General features: G+C 32.6%; 1 protein-coding gene across 6 annotated transcripts in view; it reads right to left on the bottom strand.

Annotated features, from left to right (window-relative positions):
• Positions 1–3,141: 3,141 nt before the first annotated feature.
• Positions 3,142–16,377, bottom strand: part of LOC144852825 (77 kDa echinoderm microtubule-associated protein-like) — a 40,792-nt gene continuing 27,556 nt past the window's right edge. For all 6 annotated transcript variants that reach the window (XM_078710845.1, XM_078710847.1, XM_078710846.1 and 3 more), the window contains 12 exons: positions 16,263–16,335; positions 14,291–14,392; positions 13,032–13,127; positions 9,639–9,773; positions 9,117–9,216; positions 8,370–8,524; positions 7,457–7,582; positions 7,128–7,259; positions 6,612–6,768; positions 5,995–6,276; positions 5,040–5,170; positions 3,142–4,632 (listed from right to left, as the gene is read on the bottom strand). In XM_078710845.1, the coding sequence (XP_078566971.1) occupies positions 4,501–4,632; positions 5,040–5,170; positions 5,995–6,276; positions 6,612–6,768; positions 7,128–7,259; positions 7,457–7,582; positions 8,370–8,524; positions 9,117–9,216; positions 9,639–9,773; positions 13,032–13,127; positions 14,291–14,392; positions 16,263–16,335 (1,621 nt within the window). In that variant the 3' untranslated portion in view covers positions 3,142–4,500. The remainder of the gene's footprint in view (positions 4,633–5,039; positions 5,171–5,994; positions 6,277–6,611; positions 6,769–7,127; positions 7,260–7,456; positions 7,583–8,369; positions 8,525–9,116; positions 9,217–9,638; positions 9,774–13,031; positions 13,128–14,290; positions 14,393–16,262; positions 16,336–16,377) is intronic.

The raw sequence follows: 16,377 nt of genomic DNA, 5'->3' as shown, positions 1-16,377 counted from the left end.
TCACAGATTTTTTTTTTAAAGGCATATAAGACCGCGACCGAATGAATTTATTTGCCAAATTTAACGTTATATAAGTTCTATCGCACGAATAGTTCGCGCGCGCATGGGGATAACGCGTACTTTTGGAACGAATTATGGCGGTCAGTCACGCTTTCAACAACCAATAACCCAATGTAATTTTAAAACATAATTATAACAATTACGGTAATTATTTTGTAACAGTAATCTTTTTAAATTGAATTATTATAATGCGATTAGGCCTATACAAAAAATCGCATTAAAACTACTAGTACAAGGCTATAGTAGTAGGAATGTTTTTAGATTAATTGAAAACATTTCTAAATCTTCAGTTTCTATTGCATTCAAATTATATGTAAAGAAAAATATTAAGTTTCGTTAACACTTTTGTAATAAATCGTCAACGCATAACATATTGTTTGTCAAAAGGCACAAAACTAACAATAATTGAATTGAATCTATCGTCTAAAAATAATACTATGCATGGTGGATAAGGATGTATAGAACTATTCAATTTCCAGAACAATTATAATGACTGTTAGTGTATGATTTTGACTGGCTTACACAACATTACAAGGCCAACTGTTTCATGTTCTCGATCGAGGTATTGTAGATTGGTCAATCTATAAAAGTTAATTGTGACATCCTCACTACAGCGTGGTTCCCACTAGCGACGCAACGCAAGGACGTAACGCAGCGCAAGTGAATTGACCAATCACAAGCGATGGCTTATTCGCTTGTGATTGCTAACTGTCTATAACTTCGCTTGTCATTGGTTAAAACGCTAGTGGGAACCAAGCTTAACACAACGTAACGCAATCTACGCAACATACGATGTTTGCAGCACTATTGCGTCGTCGGTTCCCACTTTTGTGATTACGCAATACAGCACTTCGCGTCGATACGACGCTGCGTTACGTTCTAGTGGCAACCACGCTTTAGTGAGTTAACTAATGACGACAGTTAATATATCGTTTGTGATTGGTCAAATTACTTGCGTTGCGCCCTTACGTTGCGTCCTAGAAGTATAAATCAAGCTTAAAGCGCAACGCAAGTAATTTGTCATTGGTCACATTTTTTTGCGGGCGCTTACGTTGGTTAATGTGGATGTGGTCGCCTAAAAAGTCAATAGGTGGTGCGTCCGGGATGATAAAAAAACCCCCAAGAAGTCCTAATGTATTATAGTACTTTCTTGTGCTTTTACAGCAGACAGTAATTCGCTAGAACAATATTTGTTATTCCACTTTCTTTCAGATAGTAGACGTACAAATATTTGCACCTCTTAGGCCTACAGCAGGATACTTTTTTGTACAAATAGGCGGACAAATAATATTGTCTCGGACAAACAATTAACCTGTTACTAACGAGCTAGGTCGTCATCAAATTTCTATTTATTATGATGTTTTTGAATCGTACTCATAAATTATTAATTACTGTTAGGGAAGTTACAGTCACAATTTCATTGCGGTGCGTCCTAGTGGGAACCAAGCTTTATCTTGAACGCTACTATAATTATGTATGTTAAGCTCTGTCTACACTATCAAACTGTATGTGACAAAAAAATTTGATGTGCCCATAATGGACATGATGATGTCATATCACTATCATATTTGGGCACATCACGCTTTTTTTGTCAAACTAGTTTGATAGTGTAGACAGAGCTTAACACCAATATTCACTTTTTTTTCTCTCAAATCGTGGGACCGGAAATCGGCTAAGTGTAAACCAGGAAGGAAGATTTAATTCATTCATGAGAACGTAGCTTTAAAAGCTTTTTTATATTGAACGACCCCAGTTGCTATGCGAGAGCAGAACCGGAACAAAAGCATGTTTATCCTTGTAATGTATGTAATAAGAATATGCTTGTGTTGTCTGAATCAACATTGTTTGGACAAGGTAATATAGGTCAACAGAGTTGTTATTGTAAATGTATTTGTATAACACTGTACACCAAACAGGACTTGTGACGTTTTAATGCCTTTAGCTTCACGAAAGGGACAAAGGAAAAGCATCTTAATTGTATATATTCCGCTTTCAAAATGTTTTACTAAGTTATTTTATTTCGTTTTTATTATCGATTTAACCGTTAGTCAAAATAACAAAACAACAAGGAAATCCCAGCAACGAATAAACACTGCAGTCGATGAAGTGTCATATTAAAAAGCACCCGGTCGAATAAGCGTTGCAAACGAAACACAGTACTGTAGTCGAATAAAGCCTGTTTTCCTGTCGACGTTATTCGACGCTATCGACGATCGTTTGAAAACGATCAAGTTGAAATGATAACGATAGCGAGTAGGCCTACCTTTTCCTGTAAATCGTTAACATTTCAATGTTTACGTAGAAGATCGCCGTTTATTGTTAACGATAGCGTCGAATAACGTCGACAGGAAAACAGGCTTTAGTATACCACAAACGAAGAAACGCAACAAACGAAGAATCGCAATCGAATATGTACCAGAAACGGACATAAGAAGCGTCAAACACGAATATAACTCATCGCAATCGAAGAAGAACCACAAACGAAGAATCGCAACAAATAAACATCCGATCATGGAATAAGTAGGGCCTACTATAACGAAGGATCGGCATAAACGAAGAAGTGCGACAAACGAAGAAGTGCGACAAACGAAGAAACGCCAGTGCCGCAAGCAAAGAAACGCCGCAAATAACGAAGAAGTGAGACAAACGAAGAAACGCCAGTGCCGCAAACAAAGCTAAGAAACGATGCAAACGAAGAAGCGCCAGTGCCGCAAAAGAAGAAGCGCCGCAAACGAAGAAGCGCCAACAACGAAGAAGCGTCAGTGCCACAAACAAATAAGCACAATTGAATTTTACAAAGTTTTATGATACTATAAGTACCACAAACATAGAAGCACCATAGTAGAACAAGCAACCACAATGCAAACGACAAAACGAATAAGGCCACAATCAAATAAGTGGCATAAACGAATAAGCCTCGCAGTTAATAATCACGAATTACTGAAGTACCACAAACGAGTGGTAAGTATTGCGACGCAATATCGATACCTGGAACTGAATTTCTACAGAAATCTAAAACAAATATGCAAATTATAATCTAATAAACATAATAAACATCATAAATAAATCATAAAACAGCTATGCCTGTAGTCGCATTTATTCTATAATCATTTTACGGAATAGAGAAAATCTATATTCATGCCAAAAGACTCTAGCTTCAAGTAGGATGCAATTTCCTGTACGTTGAAATTTGTATGAAAAGACAATCTAGTAAACTAAGTAATGTTATATCCTGAAATATATATCTAGAAAAAGAGAAAAATCACCAGTTTGTCTTTTAGAAAATCTATAACACTATATTATATAAACATGCATTATGTAAGTAAACTAGTACCCTATGCGACTCATTGTCCTTGAAAATTTACTAACTACATGAGTCACTTAGCAATTTCTGATAATTAATCAGTATCATTTTATACACTTTTGTACTTAAGTATACAATTGTTCGTTGCTTACTGTTATGGGTCAAGGGTCAGATATTAGCCATAAATAAATATAAATTTTAAATTATCCAAATACAAATTTCTTTTAACTAAAAGAACATATAAAACATAAGCAAGCATTTGACAAAATTTTAACACAAGTAAATTTTTAAAAATCGTCTACCGATACCTTGTACAAATCCTACGGTACTAAACACAGTTTGCCAATTATTTTGCAAAATATAAATTGAATTATTTTTCATTTTAGTGAATTCCTTCATTTTAGGTAAAATTTGAAATAGTTAGTATAAAGGGACAACTATAAGCTGTTTTTGTACTAAATTGCTAATTACCCTGTACAAAAAAAAATAAATTAATTTAAGCTTTCCATGTGTTTCTTTAGTTCAGAAATATACTTTTGGGAAACGGATCGTCATCACTATTTGGGGAAGAGTTTGTTCTTTTTTTTGCATGATAGTTTCTTGGTTTAAACTTGTTAAAAAATACATTTAAAATGCTTTTATCCACTATAAATTTGTTCAAAAATGCTCAATTTGTTCTTAGTAGAAATGTTATTAATTCTTTAAAGTGTACAACTTTGGCATTATATTATAATTATAGATTTAAAAGATATTTTCATTATTTTATTAGTAACTTTATACTATGCACCATTTAAAAAAAGTAATTTTTATATTTTTATTGTACCATCTCCATAGTTTTATAACCAAATCATGTATTGATCTGGTTAGCCTAGCAAAGAATACAATACACGCCAAAATATCAGACAAAACAAACAATAAAGAAAATTCCATTCATCTTCACCAAGAGTAAAATCTTGTTATTCAACATTACGTCAAATACAAGCGTTACCAAAAATACTCTAGAGGGCAGCGTTTGAGAACCGAACATCATGAAACAAAGCAAGCATTCTTAAATCTTCTGAGACTATAAATACTGCCCTCTCTAGGTTTTGTTTCTAATGACTGCTGGATTCTAGCACAGGGGGCATATTACGTGATTAGAATGGCTCGATCTTCCATTGAATACATGCCATATCCTTGCCCCCTGTAGAAATAAGCTTGGAGTCGTCTTTGAAGAAATCCACTGATGTAACATGAGAACTATGTCCAGAGAATGCATTTGATGCAGACTAAAAAAATGCAGAAGACAAAAAAAAAACAATTAGTAACTTTTTCACAACACGAAAACCATTGTTCATTGTTTGCAAATAATAATAATAATATTTATTCGGCAAAAAGTTCTTAAAAGTATGTTGTACATTTCATCTTACCAGGAGCAACTAAAAGCAACAAAAAACTGCTCTTACTCCATCATTATTATAAAATACAAAAATAACAAAACTAAGTAGTACAAATGCAAAGCATTATTTGTTTAATACAATCATTTGTCATTTATTATTATTGTTTGTTAAATAAACAACATAAAAAGCATAAATACATACTATACAATAGGCTCAATAATTGTTTCAATATTTAAAAATTACTACTACCGTAATACTATATAACATTTTTAGAAGGAAGTTAATGTATTATTTACCTTTGGTCTATTTGAAGGGTATTTAAACAATTTCACCTTTCCAAAATCATCACCAGTTGCTAAAATGTTGCTATTGTTGGAACGAGCCACTGAATTGATATCTGTTCCGTCAGAACCCTCAGGCCAAATTCCTGATAAAGACAAAATAACAAATCAACATAGTGAACATGAAATGAAATGTGTGCATTAAGGTAAGAACATATTCTTATGAAAACAGCAATGATAAGTCACACTATTACTATGATATGATGAAGTAATACAATTAACATACAAAGAGCAGGAATATTTTAAATCATTGACACCAGGATTTGGTCATGTGACCAGACAGGGGACCATTCAATATACTTAGATAGTCCTTACTATATACATGGTGTACCGCAAAACAAAATATCAAGATTTAAGGTGCTTTACTAAAAATAGTGGCCAGTGGCCAACATTATTGTAACACAGTACCTGAAAATGATGTTCGTGGTTACTTAAATGTATGTATCATTTAAACATTTCCCCCACCCCACCCCAATCAAATCTTTCCTGCATGGGGCTGTCCCCAACTGGCACCACCCTTGCTTTCAGTGTGCAAAAGGGTGTTCAATCAGTAATACCCTTTCCACACCTGCAGAAAGTAAAAACTTGTACTATGCTTTCTCCCAAGATTTCTCATGGTTCGCATATGTGTGTATGGAAACGTGTAATAAATCGGGAGATTAAATCTGGTTACAAGTTGTAACAATTTATGCAGATGTGAAAAAGGTCAATGTTGTTTATCTAGCTCAATTTATACTCGTTTAGCTCTACACCATCAAATTTCATATGTGACAAAAACATGTGATGTGCCCATATATGGACATGATGATGTCATATCACTACCATATTTGGGCACATCACTACCATATTTGGGCACATCACACTTTTTAGTCAAACTAGTTTGATAGCGTAGACAGCGCTTTACACTCACCTGTGACTGGGTATCCGAGAGTACAAGTAAACGTTGCCCATTCAGTGTCTTTCATCGATGAAGATGAAGTGATTTGTTTACAGGTGGATGCTGTCCAGAAAAGAATCTCGTAATCTCCAGAATTACTCTGAAGGCATTGCGAGTCAGCTGACCAATCTAAGTGGGTAACGTAGCTAGAGTGTCCGCTACACTTGCCTACTTTGCTGTACTTTCGGCCGTTTTCGGTGACTGCGTAGACGTAAATGTAATTATCGTGGGAACCGATGGCAATGAAGTTTCCATCTGAAAAGACAAACAAGAAAATATACTTTGTGATTGCAGATGTACAATATGTCAATGGATGATTTTCAACCACACACAATCCCAATTAGGCTATCTGTATACAATTCTTTACATTAAACCATTCATGAATACATACATACGTTTCACTAACATCTAGTAATTGCCAGATGAAGATTTGTTGAAAACAAGTCTAAATGTCACACATGGACGTATTCAATAATGGTTTAACGTAAAGAATTATATACAGATAGTTAATATAAAAACCAGATAACATTTTTCAAAGTTATAGGCTGTACACTGCACTAAAACCCTCTCAAAGAAGTAGACAATTATACCTGGAGAATATCGGACAATATCATGTTGCTCATTGCCATCAGTGTGGACAGTGACGAGGTCTTTACTCTGTGTATCAAATGCGATCCAACGGCCTGTGGTGGTTCCAATTGCAAAGACCTCACCAGAAGGATGGAAGTGAGCAGACTGGCAAGAATCCTAAAAATGCAAAATGATATTTAATTGTAATTTTAACACATAATTACTGATCACAGATCTGAGTACAATGGGATCCTAAAGCTCTGTCTACACTATCAAACTAGTTTGACAAAAAAAGTGTGGTGTGCCCAAATATGGTATTAATATGACATCTTCATGTCCAAATACAGGCACATCACATTTTTTTGATAGTGTAAACAGAGCTTTAGGGGAGATGAAAGCTGTATTTATTACTTTGAGATGTCACTTTATATTTAAAAAATGAAAATATGGTAGTGATATGACATCATCATGTCTATGGGCACATTACATTTTTTGTCACATAAAGTTTGATAGTGTAGACAGAGCTTTAGACATACCTCAATTGTCTTGGTCCATAATGGTCGATGGGATTCACTGTCCCACATTATAATTGTCTTGTCATGTCCACAGGTGAGGAACAAAGGCTGGGTGGGGTGAATTGCCATTCCCCACAGTTCATCGGTGTGTGCCTACAATTGGTACAAATCGATTTAATAAATTATTGATTCTACATACATTTAATTGTATATCAGTAATAAAGAATAGTTATACTACAAAATACTATAGAACTATACAGATGACTCTGTTTAGATTACAACAACAGAGTGTATAATATATATATATAATATTTATTGCACAATGAACAATACTTTTGTCAACATCCTACCTGCACAATTGGAACAAAGTCACCACCAATATCCCCATGTAGAATGGTGTTACGTGTTGTTCCAACATAAATGTCATCCCCTTTTCCTTGGCATAGCACACGTACAGGACCAGTGGCCTCTGGGATCTATACAAAAACAAAGGCAAATATAATTAAAATACCAGTATTTTAGAATGTTTCTAAAGATAACTTTTTCAAATTGAATTAGATGACCACTCATATGAAGGAAGGATCACCAGCCAGATACCAGATGAGAAGCTAAACCCAAACTTAGTCACCCGTAATAAGGGGATACCTACCAATGAAATGAATGAGAGGAAATGTGTTACGGCCAACCTGTTAAGGGACCCAATAAAGTGTGTCCTTAGGTAGCAATGCAACCTACTGTATGCAACATAAGAAAATGCCCTTTCAATAATTGTGTTGGCTGCATGAAATCAAACCTGCTCGGTTTTTGCGTGTCAACGTTAGTTGCTATAGACTCTGACCTGGTTCATCCCACGTACTTGACTACGCACTATATTTCGCATGTTGTTGCGAGAACTCAAACCAATTTGATTTCCTATAGCAATGTTTATAGCCCTGTTACGTCGGTTCCCACTAGTGATTACTCAATATTGCACTTTGTGTAGATATTTCACTGCGTTGAGTTCTAGTGGGAACCACACTTTATTAAAGGATTCTACTGTAGGAACCTAAAGCTCCGTCTACACTAGCAAACTAGTTTGACAAAAAAGCGTGATGTGCCCAAATATGGTGGTAATATGCCCAAATATGGTAGTAATATCACATCATCATGTCCATATATGGACACATCACATTTTTTTGTCACATAAAATTTGATAGTGTAGACATGAGCTTAAGATTCTTAACTACTAAAAAGTTCCATAATTCTTGTTATGAATTAACTCACAGCTGTTTCACTTGTGGAGCTGTAGTTTCTGTCCCACTGTTTAATTTTGCGATCTTTTCCTCCACCAGACAGAACGCTTCCATCCTTGAGAGTGCACAAGGAAAAGATTGGCCCTTCATGTCCACCAGTGACAGCATACTGAATACGACTATTGCCTACAAATAGAAATGAGACATAAGGAGACATTTGTATAAAGTATTCGGTTAGGGGGAAAATAGCCAAAATCAGCACTGTGGTCATGTTACAAGAGTTGTCAAAACAATATAGATTATCTGATATAACTTCTAGAAAGTAGGAAGCCTTTTGGCTGTATTATGAAAATAGTAGATACACACACAAATTAAAATTCAAAAACTTTTAATGTCCAAAAATTGATATAAAAAAATAAAGATTGGAAATTTTTCTGTTTGATATCACTACAGAAAAAAAAAAAAGTAATAATATAAATATATAAAGATAATGAAATTTATAACGCTTTAATAGTTTATTATTTATATGTGATTTAAAATTGATTTGACTTTGAGGAATGCTGTAAAGAAACTTAATACAAGATTACTAGTAATACCTAACTTTCTGAAAATAGGAAAACTCTCCAAAAACAACATTTTGTGAGGTTCAAAAGGTCACAGATTTTCACATTAAAAACATATTTGTAGCACCAGAATTTCTGGTAAGTCAGACATATTAATCCAGCCCAAAGGTGTCTTAGGATAGTTAGCTCTACATGATTTCTTTCTTCATACTTACCTTTACCCCATATGTAGATGTTACCATTGGAATCACCAGAGATGACATCACCATTATCGGCAAATGCTATGCATAGAACATACTTTGGCTTATCATGTTTCTAGAAAGAGAAATTAAACAATCATAAATTATCAAATTTCATATATAATATATTACATACATAATATATACTACATATTGCTAAAAAGTAGGCGTCGGTACTCTTGAAATGTTTTCTGTCATTCAGACATTACACTTTCCACGTTTTGTTTCCATATTTTTCTGTTTTGGGTAGGATGGTTTGTTATTGTGCTAATGTCTACATTTTTTTCTTTTAAATCTTTTTTTTTTTTGGTTTATCCAGTTTTCTTTTGGTCTTCCTTTTTACTTTCTTTTTTTCCCCTTCATTGTTTGTTGTTGGGTGACAAGTAACTAAATTAAATTAGATATTGCTATAAAAGTCGATGACAGTAACTAAATTAATCTATTACTAATTAAAGTTTTAAAAAGCATAACAAATATACAAAAAAAAGTGGTGGTTACCTCAAAGATACCAGATTTTTTAGTAAGTTTTCCATCCTCCAGCGTCCAAAAATAGATATGACTCTTGCCACATGTAATAATTTGGTTTGAGCTAAGTGGATGAAACTCAGCAGCGAGAACCGGCTCTTGAATGGTCTAAGGTTATAAAATATCAAAGTAATTATAAAAAAAAAAGATTTATAAATATTGAAAAATTGAATATTTTGTGTGTTAGAACAGAAATATATTGTTTGAAAAAGTAAATTTCTGTGAAAAAATAAAGCAATGGATAATATAATTGTAATTATATGAGTGAATTGTCATTTTTATATTGATTATATTGATTATAAGTAATGTAATATAAACTGAATTTTCATTTATAAATGATTTTTGAAAATGATGGATTATAGTAAAGAATAGAAATTAAATTCTTTCTGTAATTAAATCAAATAATGTTTATTAATGTATTTAAATAGGTAAACTAATATTTATATGAACAAAATGTAAAACCATGGTGGCTAAAGCAAATTGTATAAAAATGTACTGTAAAAAATATTGTTTTACTTAAAATATAATATTTACATATATTTTAAAATGTTAAAAAAGATAAAATATGATATTGTAAATGATATAGAATGGTAGTTGGTATGCAAATGTATATACAAATTTCAACATTATTGTTATGAAGTTCAACATTAAATGATATTATTAATTATGAAAAACTGTTTGTATGAAAAATGTAAAATTGGTGAAGCGAAAGTCCCAAAATAATGTATAAAAATGTTATGCAACAAATGAATTTAAAGAATGTTTATGTTTGTATGAATTATAATACAGTATATTCATTTTATAATTCAATTAAAATTTTATTTCAAAATATAATATTGTAATGATGTTGTAGTTGGTATGAAAATGTTGTTATGAAAAGTTTATTGCAAATTGAATAATAAAAATGTATTCTATTATGTGCATTGTTTGTCTTTATTTTCAGAAAGCCAATCAATGTTATAATAGCAATATTATTAATTCAAAGAAATCATGGTTGTTAGCTTTTTTTTCAAATCAAAGCAAGCCAATCATAATCAAATATTTGTACTTTTTGTATTAGGCAAATTATAGGCAGAAAGAAAAGATCCAATGAAATCATTGTTAAATTGATAGATTCAAGTGCTAAGCCAATCATATTAGTATAAAAAAAATAATCAACCAATAAAACTACTGTTAGATCATTCTGAAGAACCAAATTAATCTAATTAAACATTTTTTATAAATCAATTTATAATATTAAACAGTTTAGTTTCTCTTGAAAATCTGAAATGTAAAAATGTTATCAAAATAGAATTGAAGTATAAAGACTGGTACAAAAATCTACACTGAAGAATCGTTACCAATGACTATGTCAAATTTATTCTACTGCAGTTTCTGCAGTAAATTAAATCAGTTGATGCAGTAAATAATGTATTGCTATTCTATACACATATTGCATTTAGTGCAGACAATGCTTGAAGCTGCATAGAGCCATGCAATGTCAAACATATCTGTCTATACTATCAAACTAGTTTGACAAAAAAAGTGTGATGTACCAAAATAAAGCATTGATATTCCCAAATATGACAACACCATGTCCATATATGGACACATCACATTTTTTTTGTCAAACTAGTTTAATAGTGTAGACAAGGCTTTAGACATAAACGTACCTTATTTCCCAAAATGTTTTAAGCTTGCACATTAAAGCCTGTTTTCCTGTCGTCGTTATTCGACACTATCGATCAACCGATCGTTTGAAAACGATCAAGTTGAAATGATAACGATAGCGAGTACCTTTTCCTCTAAATCGTTAACATTTCAATGTTTACGTGGAAGATCACCGATTATTGTTAACGATAGCGTCGACAGGAAAGCAGACTTTAGACATTAAATTCAACAACACATGCCAAACACATTTATTTAAAGAGGCCAAAGATTTCATGATATGCATTTGTAAATAGAGTTTTAAGTAACATTATGTTGTCAAAATCGTACTGCAGTAGAATAAATTTGTAATAGTTCATTGAGTGTTAGTAATTATGTGCAAAGAGAACATTTGTTCAGACGCAAGTGTAGGTCCAATCAGTTCATCCCCAATTTTCATGCATTTTTAATTAGCCAATGGGAACAAGTTTACGAATTGGTTAAACCAATTGAATCCATTGCTTTATTTAAAATTACAATTATTATAATTTACTACCTAAAGTCTTTCCTTTTCCATTTCCTTTTGAATTGAGGAGTTACTTCAGGAAAACATTTTGGAGACAGTGCTTTTTGAAACTCAATTACACCTTTTCTATTAACTACCTACCATTGATGCAAATACCAGTACCATATTTTTGTCCAGCAACTTTTTAAATATTTGTAATGCTCTAATACCGACCAACAATTAAATATTGATTTATATTTGAAAGACATTAAACCCAAGAATCAAATAATGCTGTGTAGCGTTAAGCAGAGATAGCTTCCTTCAAAATCCTCCACTTAAGGGTCTTTCACACCTGTTCCGGCACGGTTCCGGTCCGGCGAATCGAACATCAATGTTTCGTTTTGACGACGCTCCACGCGGCTATGCGCCAATCGATATGCGCGTAGCCGCGTAAAAACGAAACATTGACGTTCGATTGGATTTGCCGGCGCCGGACCGGAACCGTGCCGGAACAGGTGTGAAAGACCCTTTATGCTAGCTTATTTATAAAGCCTTTCACCTAGCCAAATGTCAACATAAGTACCCATCCAAGTAACTACTGAATACTTGTAGGTACTTTTTTTTTCCCACCCATCCTTAACACCCTGGGAAAAAATGTATTCAAAGTCAAGCTAGGATTTTTGTCAACATTTAAAAATAACCTGATGAGGTCATGAGGTCAGACTAAAACTAGGATTAGTAAAAATATCAACCAGCTAAGTGCATTAAATTGTTCATACAGCCACTACTGTTTTAACTAACGGTAGGAAGTCTATACTCGACCATTGCGCAACATGCTTCAGATAGCAAAGCTGCTGCTACGTGGGCGAGCCACTAGCGTGCGATCAAACGGTGATATTGAAATGAGTTAGATGACGAGGAATTGAAAACAAGCGTCTCATTTCCTCGAGATGAAGGCGATGAAGGTGGAAAAAGTGTGCAAAAAACACAGCCACCAAAACCAATAGAAAGGTTCACAAAACTTGCCTTAGTCGAACAAATCTTCTTTTGCTTGCGCCAGTCCCAAACGGACATAACATGATCGTTGGATTCATCCAACGCTAAGAGGGAAACACCTTCGTCCTTGACGAATCAAGCAAAATGCAAAAAAAGAAAATAACACTCTAAATCAAAGCAGCATGCAACATACAAAGAGAGGAACACAGACGACCTGTCCGTGACCTCTAACGTGTTACCTTGCTCTCGCTGAGTTTCTTCTCGCGGCTCCAGTCCCACACAGACATACAGTGGTCATTTGCTTCATCAACTGCTACTAATGTGTTACCACCATCCTACACGGTGTGGTAATTCGTTTAGAGTGTTCAAAAAGTTATTCATAGGTAATAAAAAAACAAATTACACATTGAATATGAAACTTGTTGCAAAAGTATATATTCATAGTAAAAAACAAAAGAGTTTTAAATGTAATGATAAAACAATTATTGCATGTTCCACCAACTGAAAAAAAACAATGAATGTTATTGTTAAAAGTAAAATATTTTATTAAATATATAACAATACAATTTAGTTTCAATAAAGATATTTTTAGTAGTCTTTTATTCGTTGCTTATTCATCCAATATTGTAGTGTATATAATTCTGTTTTGACAAAATTGGATATATAAATGGATAAGTGAATACAAAAAAAATCAGGTTTTTGTAATCCAGTTTTTATTATTTTAAGTATACTTAGTCTTGTGATAAATTTGAATTATTGATTTGGAATGCATATTGTTATCTACTTAGTTATGTTAATAATATGTTCATATCTATATTAACCAAGCATGGAATTATCCAGAAATGTTTCCCATGGGAGGATGATGTGATACTGTAGCATAAGCAACAAACCTGATATAAGAAATGCTACAAATTATACCTTTCCTCTGTTCTCATATAATAATGTTGCTTGAATGCCAAAATTAAAGCTATGTTTAAAATGGGATACCATTTTCTTAAGATATTAGTTAATGTTATTACAAAAAAAATCGTTTCTTCTTGAGAAATAAATTTATTTGAATTGAAATTATTTTAATCGTCAATAACTAACTAAAAAAACAGATAAACAGGCATACATTAGGTGGTTAAAATAAGTACCAACAAAAGTATGTGCCAACGTTCCATAGCAGCATCAAGTACAGATTCTAGATGTTACATGTGATTTACCGCAATTTATATATAATACTATACAATAAATCTATAATCACATTAAAAAGGAAATAACTCCCAACAATATTTGAGAATATTCCTCTCTTGAGATGTAGTCATGGTTCAATTAAAAAAAGTATAAATATGCATTAAAAGTCACAAAAATAAACAATTATTAATGTTTTAGATAAACATATCCATTATTAACCTGATAGAAATAACATTTTATTTTTTTATTAAAGTTTATCATATACATAATTAATGTTTAAAAATATTGTATACCTGTATATGATATTATTAAAAATACTTACAAATTTAGAGAATCCAACGCAGCAGACAGCGCGGTCAAAGGAGCCTACACCAATTACATGGAGGGTGTTGAGAGTTACAGAATCCCAAATACGAACATGAGGCTATTAATAAAAGATAACAGATACTTGATTTAAAAGTCAAAATAATATGAGCCACAACAATATACAAAATGCTAAAAACAAAATGAAAATAAGCAATTTGTTTGACTGTTTTTTGAGAAGTGGTTATGGATGGACGTTTTGATGATATGGTTAAACTACATTGGATAGCTCTATTGAAACAAACACACACAAAAAAAAGCAACATCAGTTTTGCTAAATTTAAAAACAACCTATTCTAATATTGTGAGCAGTATGAAAAACCTCTGAAAGATGTTGCTCTAACTAAAACTCAAACTACCAGTAGATCACTGGGGTTATTATTTTGTTTAACTTTCTTTGTCAAATATTTCTTACAATCGAAAAAATAATATATTTATATACTGTAGAATTGAATGGATGACATCTCTTTTGATCCTCATTATTGTGGCCATTTGCTTCTACTGTTGTAAAATGGAGCTAGGAAATGGTGGAAACAATTTAGGCACAGGTGTCTATTCTCCAACCAATTTCCCCTCAAATACAACTACGCCCATACACTACATAAACTATGTGCAAGACTAAATATGAAATGTTTGTTTACATATATTTCAATACCACAACAAACAGCACTTTGAGCACAATAAGCAGCTACAGAAACATATTGCATTGTACAGAAGATCAAGAACAGATCTTGTAAAATAATAGGTGATAATAACGGTGAGAGATCTAGAGCTCTGTCTGCACTATCAAACTAGTTTGACAACGAAGTGTTATGTGCCCAAATATGGTAGTGATATGCTCAAATATGGTAGTGACATGACATCATCATGTCCATATAATGGGCACATCACATTTAGTTGTCACATAAAGTTTGATAGTGTAAACAGGGCTTAACACTTTGAAGCCAACAATTATTGTGAAAACTATATTACAAAAATAATGTGTTGTTTGCTTTTACAAAATAATAGAGAATTTATTCAAAAATACGAAGGCTACAACTGAATATTATACTTCCTTCTCACATACAGTAGGCTTTCATGAAGCTTATTTAGGAAAGCCACTCAAATAATCCCATCGCATATCATTAATATTTATATCATTAATATTTATAGAGTGTTTCTAATATCTGTTTCTGGGCTTCCATGGATTTTAACTGTGTTTTGTTTACAGAAGGTAACCAAAAAATAAATGGGATGAAGAAAAGGGGAAAAAAAAATTGAAAAAAACATTTTTGCGTAATACCCTAAATAACGGCCCAAAAATATAACATGGAAAAAGAAACTAAAAACAAAGAAACTAAAATAGAAACTGTGGGGAAAGAACTGGTAGTAAACTTTTATCTGTTTTCCCATAGTTCATAAAAACAATTGTAAATTATAAAACAACAAATACTATTACATAACTAAAGCTTATAACCAATTGTTTTACTGTGATATCTATTGATACAGAAAGTATTCAAATTGTGAAGAACAACTAAGCATCATAAATCATGACATGGGAAGCTTGGTTGAAATGACATTAAGGGGGAAAACAGTGATGTTTTTATGTGTGGAACACAAGAATTACCTCTGCACCTGGCCTAACTTTCCAACGCTATCAATAAATGGAACAAAGTTATAATTTATTTTATTTATACAAATATGTAAATAACAATTACAAACTGCATAGTTTTGTACGTTCTTTTATGGTGTTATTTCGTGAATGAGGGTTTGCTATATAACATTAGTCCAATAGAAAGACGTTTACTGCTATTTTGGAGCCTTGTCTACTAATAACGTACAGTAGAATAATTATTGGTAAATTTTGAAATAATGTATAATTTATCTTCTTGGATTTGTTATGCTGTAACTTACAGCGCATTTTAGAAAATTGTTAAGACAAGCATTTTTACCTTTCCTTCAACTTTGTCATGTCCAGCAACTTGTCCTGTTGCTATAGTTACTTTGTCAGGATGGACAGCAATACTGTTAACACAAAGTATGAAATTGTGAATTAAATAATGAAAA

Source organism: Antedon bifida, chromosome 9 (assembly GCF_963402885.1).
Source record: "Antedon bifida chromosome 9, ecAntBifi1.1, whole genome shotgun sequence".
NCBI lineage: Eukaryota > Metazoa > Echinodermata > Crinoidea > Comatulida > Antedonidae > Antedon > Antedon bifida.
The sequence above is the reverse complement of the archived record's forward strand: the minus strand, read 5'-3'. Positions and strand labels throughout refer to the sequence as shown.